The 8,515-nt window shown below is 37.2% G+C and overlaps 1 protein-coding gene across 1 annotated transcript; it reads right to left on the reverse strand.

Moving 5' to 3' along the window:
• Nucleotides 1–3,685: 3,685 nt before the first annotated feature.
• Nucleotides 3,686–7,914, reverse strand: LOC133134585 (GTPase IMAP family member 9-like). Its single transcript, XM_061250788.1, has 2 exons — nucleotides 7,843–7,914; nucleotides 3,686–5,150 (listed from the first exon to the last, which is right to left on the reverse strand). The coding sequence occupies exons 1-2, from the start codon at nucleotides 7,847–7,849 to the stop codon at nucleotides 4,162–4,164; spliced, it is 996 nt and encodes a 331-aa protein (XP_061106772.1). The 5' UTR covers nucleotides 7,850–7,914; the 3' UTR covers nucleotides 3,686–4,161.
• Nucleotides 7,915–8,515: the final 601 nt, after the last annotated feature.

Raw genomic sequence — 8,515 nt, forward strand, 5'->3', positions numbered from 1 at the left:
AGTTAGATTAGAATAGGCTTTTAATTCCGAGAACATTAAGAGTTCTGAGAACAGAGTGCTTGCACAATCACACACTGCCAAACATGTCTTGTGGTTATCCTGTTTTTCATGCCTTCTCAAGGTGTGTCTTGATCTGTACAATTGCTCAGTGACTCAGAACTTTTCATGCACTCTACAAAGTTTTCCTACTATACTGTACACGAATAAAATGAGATTTGCCAATATTTTTCTTAACTTGCAAAATAATTGGTTATCAAATAAGAATAATTGTCTCCTGCAAAACTGCCATTTAAAAAAACTAGAAATATTCATAACTTTGTTCTGTGCGATAAATGTAAGTTACATATTTAGTTGAATATTTTAATGGAAATAGTTAATTGGGGGGGTCACAGTTACAAGCTTAGTCCCCGGGGAGCACCATGTGGTTCTGTTGTTCTGTGCATGGAGAAAGAGAAAGGCATCTGCTGAGGATATAGAGGGACATGGGTCAGAGTCGCCAGGCTACATCGTTGAAACTTCTGAAAGTTTTTTAGTGTAACTTCTTATAGATGGTTTCAAACTGCTCTTTGCAATACATGGATTTGCATATTCGTCATATAGCATGGTAGTCTAATGAACAACAGAATGCGCCTTCAGCTAGATTAGAATAGGCTTTTAATTCCGAGAATATTAAGAGTTCTGAGAACAGAGTGCTTGCACAATCACACACTGCCAAACATGTCTTGTGGTTATCCTGTTTTTCATGCCTTCTCAAGGTGTGTCTTGATCTATACAATTGCTCAGAGATTCAGAACTCACAACGTTTTCCTACTATACCGTACACAAATAAAATGAGACCAATATTTTTCTAAACTTGCAAAATAATTGGTTATCAAAAAAGAATAATTGTCTCCAGCAAAACTGCTTTTAAAAAAACTAGAATATCCATAACTTTGTTCTGTGCCATAAATGTAAGTTACATATTTTGTTGAACATTTGATGGAAATGGTTTATTGGGGGGGGGGGGTTCATAGTTACAAGTTTAGTCCCTGGGGTTCTGTTGTTCTGTGCATGGAGAAAGAGAAAGGCACCTGCTGAGGATATAGAGGGACATGGGTCTAGTTTGATCATGTCAAAGTAGCAATATCATATAGATGCATTGCAAACTGACAAAAGACAAGGTGATACTTAATTTCTTATAATTTTCTAAATCTTGAGGAACCTGTTTGCTGTGGATCTGGCTTTGGGCTCTCTGGTGCTGTTTTTCAGGTTAACTGATGATGCTTTTTTCCACTTTTTCCTGTTTCCCCTTTTCTCCCTCACACTGAGCAGATCTATAGTTTTTTTTTAACCCAGCTCTCTGCCTCTCTTCCATTTCATCCTCCCTCTTCCAAGGTTTTGACCTTCTCTCCAGATCCACATCTAGACAGATGTGACAGAGCCTTTGCTTTTCTGCTGCAAGAGAAAGGAGGCTGCATATAATATACAGCATGGATAATGATCTATGTTTTATGTTCAAACATATGTGAAAATTATATCCGTTTATCTCAATCGTGTTTCAAAAATACCCTCAGAGACCGAAGCATATTTTGTCCGATTTCCCCCCTCTTAGTTATTGGTTTGAGTGCCAACAGGAAGGATCACATTTTCAATTGGATCTATGATGTTGTCAGTCAGACTTACGGACAGAAGCGGCGCTTTGCTTTACATTGGTCGATTTATGGTAAACCCCACTCCTATTTGTACAGGCTTACTTTCTTAGAAAAGATATATTCATATCTTTATAGTTTTTAGTTTGATTAGGAGGAATTACTTATTGCCGCCAGTGACCCAGTAGGTCTCTGACGTTTATTGCCATTGTACTTAAGACATCTGTAAAAGTGTATTAAAACAGTCATGAACCTTGTTGAGGAAATATTTCCGTTGCTTTTCATTACATTACATTATTGGCATTTGGCAGACACTCTTATCCAGAGAGATGAACAGTTGATTAGACTAAGCAGGAGACAATCCTCCCCTGGAGCAATGCAGGGTTAAGGGCCTTGCTCAAGGGCCCAACAGCTGTGTGGATCTTATTGTGGCTACAACGGGATTAGAACCACTGACCTTGCGGGTCCCAGTCATTTACCTTAACCACTACGCTACAGGCCGCCCTTTTAGGTGGGTGAAGTTGTTCGGCAGCAGGGATGTTTGAAGAAGCAGTCAGAGTCAATAGTTGTTTAAATTACAAATCTTTTATTTTAAACTAAAACAGATTAATCTGGGGAATCAGTGTGCACCGTGCAAGATGCTTCAAGAGACCAGAGAATTCCAAAGTAACAGTAGGAAATATCCTAGCCTTCATGCAATATTCCTATTCTATCATACAAACATCACATTGTCTCTCTTAACCTGCCTTAATATTTTCTGTTACCCTATGAAAGCTGAGCTGTCTTAACCCCAATCTCTGCGATGAATCAGGCCGCCTGGCCTGCAATCACCAAATCAAAACATTTCCGTGAAGACGCACACATCTTGGCACGTAATCAGTGGCCATAACATTTTTGTAACTAATGTCGTGGCCTTTTAAACACCTGATTAAATGTACTTCATACTTTGTGTGCATCTCAATACTTCAGAACAGACACAACCACCCACGCATCTCAACTGAACTAAAATGAACCTTTAAACATTATGACTTATCATTGTAGTAATAAACAACATTAAAAATATGGTATATAGATATATAGAAACATTTAGAGAAAAGGTATTTTTGCACATGATTCTTAATGTCATTCAAAACATTCACAGTTTTAATAAAAGCATTTTGGTAAAACTTCATCATTATTCTAAACATTCATAGTTTTAATAAAAGCGTTTTTTGATCAAACTTCAACAACCTCAACTAAACAATGACAATACTTTGCAATACTGGGGAATATTAAATATTGTAATTGCATTTTATGAAATACATCCAGAGTGCACGAGAAACTCTCCAAAAGTAACAGGGTTAACAGTAACATGGTTGACCATTTAAAGCTAATTTATTCATTGCCAGCTAACTGATGAAATTCACAGGGAAACATGGTATGCATTTAAAAGGGTATTGTTGACAGATATTGATCATAATGAGAAAAATAAGTAATTATATTTTTTTCAGATTTATACATTAGAATATTGAAACAGGGTTGATATCTTATGCTTGTCCTCCTCGATTGAGCATTATAAAACATAAAATACTACATTCAAAGTAAGCCACAGCTTGATCTCTTGTCTTCCTGAGAGAGATTGCAAATTCCTATAAATTATGTCATTTCAGGAATTTTCCATTATTTTTACAATTCAACAATTAATATATGCATTTCATAAAATACCATTTTAGAAATAAGATCTCACTTTAAACAATATGCAAACATGAAACTTTTAACATATTGTTCATATTTTAGTCATTAAAGGTCCTACTGAATTTGAAAGGTCATAGCAAAGCACAGGCTAACTTCCTTACACATACCTTTTTTTCTGCATGAATCTACAACCTGACAAGAAAAAAAACTTTGGAAATCTAGTGAGAGAACCCATGCATGTCTTAAATTCTTACTCATTTCCAGGTTTTAGAATTAAAATACTGGATAGGGATGGATTCATTATTTCCAGAAGAAGACTGGACTGAATGGAGAGGGAAGGGCTTATTAAGACCTGACTCTTTGTGAGAAGTACCAAGGGATCATTGCTGATTTCCAGCATTCTCTGCTCATTTTATTTGTACTGTATATAGGGATATACACTCACTGAGCACTTTATTAGGAACATTTTAACTTCATTACACCTACTTATTCATGTGATTATCTAATCAGCCAATTGTGTGGCAGGAGTGCAATGCATACAGTTAATGTTAATCAGAATGGGCAAAAAATATCTAACTGACTGTGGAATGATTGTTGGTGGCAGACAGGGTGGTTTGAGTATCTCAGAAACTGATGATTTTCACGCACACTAGTCTCTAGAATATGACCAGACTGGTCAAAGCTGATAAAAAAAAATAAAGCATATTCTGAGCATATTCTTTTCAGTTCTGAGCATATTTCTAAATATCATAAACCAATGGCATATCCTATTGTCAATTCTGTTTGCTGTGGTAACTCCATTCATCCTATTATTCAACCTATTATTTTAATGTAAGATGATATCCCTGAACTCTGAAAATTATTTTGCATCCTTGCATTTGGCTAGATTTGCCAGTACCTGTTCCATTCTTTTTATGATTCCAGATAAAACTTCTTTGTAAGTCTCCGCATTTTGTGCTTCTTCTCCTCCAACTTTCGCCCTGATTGCTTTAGCCAAAGTGACCGAAATAGCAATCCATTTTTGCAGTTCGGGTGATAATACTGTACCTAAATTAAACTTAAATCCAAAGGCAGCACCAAGAAACGTACCCCACAGAGCCTGTGCTGTTATGCCTGCTGTGTAATTTAGAGCGGTTTTCATGAAGCTCTTTATCAAGTATCCACTTGCTGTTGTCGTGTGGGCTGCCCAATCCTCTCCAAGAGCTTTTGCCGCAGCTAGGAGGAACTCAGTGGTATAGTACTCTCCTATGTTCTGTATCACCATCTGATCAATCGTGTTCAGCAGCTTTTTGATTTGAACACTGTTGTTTTTGTCATTCCCGTCATGGCCATCTTTGGGATCATTCCAGTATTTGTTATCAATGACATGAACCCTGTTTCCACATGATTTGATGAGCTTTGTCAGGTGGGCACATCCATCCACAAACTGCTGGATGGTCTTGCTGTCTTCAAGCTGGTCTCCATGGGTAAACAGGACAACAGCATACTTCAGAGCCTCCTCCCCAAACATTTTCAGAATCACTTCCACTGCGTTCCTCTCCTCAGGTGTTTGCTTAACCATAGGCAGCACAATAACAAAGGCGTGAGGTCCAGGGAAACACTCTACCATGCAATTCATTACTTCAGCTTTCAGATCTTCATCTGAGCTGTCAAAACCAAAAAAACCTGGTGTGTCAATAACAGTGAGTTTCCTCCCATCAACAGTCATTTTTCTACCCTCAGAGATAAATGTATCAGGGTTGGGTGAGCAACTGGTCTTGAACAGCTTCTCACCCAGAATGGCATTGGCTGCACTGCTCTTCCCAGCTCCTGTCTTACCCAAAAGGACAATCCTTCGTTCAACTGATCCTAGGAAAAAGAAGAAAAGAGAATGCTTTTAAAAAATATCATATTCATAAAATATACAGAACAGCATACATCAGGAGAATTCAATAACATGCATTTACAGTGGGCTCCAGAATTATTGGCACCCTTAATAAACATAGAGAAAGAAGGCTGCATATGATAAACAACATGGATCTATGTTTTATGTACAAACTTGTGTGAAAACGATATACGTTTATTTCAATTTAGGTTATCTATTTATTTTATTTTTTTCATAAAAATACTGGTGCACTGAAGTATAAAAAATGAGGTAACAAGCATACAAAATCCCTTTATCAACCATGAGAATGGGAAAATGCAAAGAAGTGTCAATTCAGAAGACACAGATGGTAATTGACCATCACAAGTCTGGTAATGGGCACAAGAAAATACATGAATGGTACAATGTGGTCTCTTTAGTGGTCTCTTTAAAGGTACAATAGGTAATTTTGCAGCAACAAACACCTTCAAACCATAACACTGTTTATCCCCCCCCCCTTCTCTGTCAATGATGTTGAAGTCCCATTGGTTATTTTCAACCAATTAATTATTGTACAGTTAGACAATATTTTGGTACAGAGTGTCGGGCCGTCAACAATATATTTTGAAACCCAAATTTAAGGACTATAAACACAGAGGGTGAGTCAACATGTCAGTGAGGCTATTTCAATGATAGAAAGGGATTTACAATAGTCTTGTAACATTGATTTAACACCAAAATCTGACCTATTGTACCTTTAAGATCAAAGTGCGTAAGTGATCGGAAATGGATACATTTTTCAACTGGTTGCGCTATCACAAAATTTAGTGGCGCAACATTTTACTGTGGCATTGCACATTCGGTTCACACAAAACTGTTAGCCTACCTCAGCTTGAGCCTTGCATAGTATTCGCAAAATCCAGAAGTAGTCGACCGTGGACATTTTGTTGCTATAGAAAATACGTGGACTGACCATCAAGATATTTAAATATATAACTGGAGACAGCTTCCCCTTTCCGGTCCCATGGATTCCGATGGGAGCTGCTCAATGGTGCAAGAAGCTAATTCATGGAGGCGGCCATATTGGATTATGGGACTTTTGGCACCAGAGGAGTATGCGCACTGGGTACATAAATGTGAAGGATCGAGGTATACCCTAGTAAACACAGAGCAATGACATGTCGTGAGCTACGGGGACGTGCAGTAAGAATTAAGAAAGTGGAAGCTGTCTGACAAACTATTGCATATACAGGCTAGCTACAGGATTTTATGCTAGAAAACAAGCATCTAGCTGTCAAGGACATTTTTGATGTGGCTTCTACATTTCCGTGGACACTTTTATGGAACCATTCGGCAACATTTAACTGTTACATTAGCTACATTAGTATAGCCGACTTATGGAAAACTCATGGCCAGTTAACAAAACGGAATTACAGAACAGAATTACAGAAATTGTGCTTATCACTGAAGAACTGTTATGTTTGACAAGCTGTAATTATAGCTTTGTCTTTCAGAAATACAGAGCACTTTGCCCTGGAGCGCTCCGAGCGTGGACTGGTACTGGTACAGCTGATACCGTAGCTAGTGGATAGCTACTGTGACAATGTGTCGTAGAAAAGCTATGTTTGTAAGACAGATGTGGACTGATTTGTGATAATAAAAACTCAATGATTTCTTGTAATTCTCAACAAGCTGATGTGTAATTAGGGTTGCCTGGATTCTCTGGGACTGTCCCGGATTATCCCGGACTTTTGTTGTCTGTCCTGGAAAACATTATGAAACAAAATGTTCCGGAATCTAAGTATTTTCGAGTTTTGCATACATTAGTATTGCTTAATGAAATGTAGACAGCGTATCCAGTGTTCGTTCCGAAATCTAATGTAACAAATGGTGCAGAGACTTTATTAACCTTCACGAATTACACTATTTTTGTAATGAAATAGGAATCGGCACCAAGCACAAGGAAGTTGCGTACCACATTCCTTCAAGCTCACGCACCCTTGAGAGTGATTGACAGTCCGGCTTACTCAGTTTGCCAGCTTCATATGTGTCCAGGATTTTTACAGGACTGAGGTGGCAACCCTATGTGTAATGCCTGATTTATAACTGGCCCATTGGGAATAAATTACATTCAGTTGCCTGATGCTTTTATCCTAACCAGTGTACAATAGTGCATACCACATGTCACTGGAGCAAATACAAAGATTGGATAAATTATTCATTCATATCATCTCGGAATTAGCCCCAAAGCTAGAAAAAGTGAACAGAAACATTGGAAGCTGGCTAAATCATTATAATCTAATGTAACATCTTCTCCCCCCCCCACCTGTGCCAGTGCATTTGGTTGTCCTTTAAACTAATACCCTATGACACGAATAGCCTGCAATTAAAAAGGAAATGCATCAAAATAACCTGGCAACTTTTCATGCTTACTGAGCGCATTGAGCAGGTAGTCAATACATAATAAATGGACAAAATGAAAAAATAAAAAAATCTGTTGATAGATCTAATGTAGGGTATTATTGTACCTGAACAAAGTTTTCATTGTTGTAATTGGCAGGTTTATCATCTTCATCATCAACACCACCTTAATAAGGCTATCAAATGAAGATTGTTGCTCCACTTAAAAAACGTACGCACTGATTAATAACTTGAACTAAATACAAAGGTTGGTAAAATGACTGCCAAATTACTTACCTTCCATTATTGTCTGATGAGTTGAAGAACTTGAGAAGGATAGTTTGAATCAGATGTTTGGTACTAGCTTGCTACTTCAGTGAAGAGTTGCTCACCAATCAAGTAACTTGATTCCTTATACATACACATAACAAAGAAATACATTCCCCATATCAGGTTTATCTGGCTTATGGTTCCTCATGGTAACTCATGTGCTTAGCAGAAGCATGAAACTACACTACCTACCAATAAATATGAGAAGAAGTTAAAACTTTTTCAGTTAACTGAATTTATAAGAAAGAACTGGTATCGTTTCGTATCAAGTAATTTAGGACACCTTCAGTATTTTGAGTTTTTCTCCTTAATTAATGACTGTAATTCAGCATTTTCACCTCAAAGAACGAAGTGATAATGATCACATAGCATGTATAATGTGACCTAATTGAAGCGGGCGTGTTAATGGTCACCCAGGAAGTCCAGGGACATAGAATTTGGACCTGTTATTTGTTAAAACGATAAAAATGTCATGCAATATACAGCATGTCTTTATAATGATATATAAAATGATGTATATATACATATGACATATTAATGCAACAAAGTTAAGAGAAGAGTTTTGAATATAATGTAAAATTATTTTAACGTTAAAAGATGTATATGTATTTAGAATATGAATAAATATAATTTATACTTT

The sequence above is a fragment of the Conger conger genome, chromosome 8 (assembly GCF_963514075.1).
Source record: "Conger conger chromosome 8, fConCon1.1, whole genome shotgun sequence".
NCBI classification, from domain to species: Eukaryota; Metazoa; Chordata; class Actinopteri; order Anguilliformes; family Congridae; genus Conger; species Conger conger.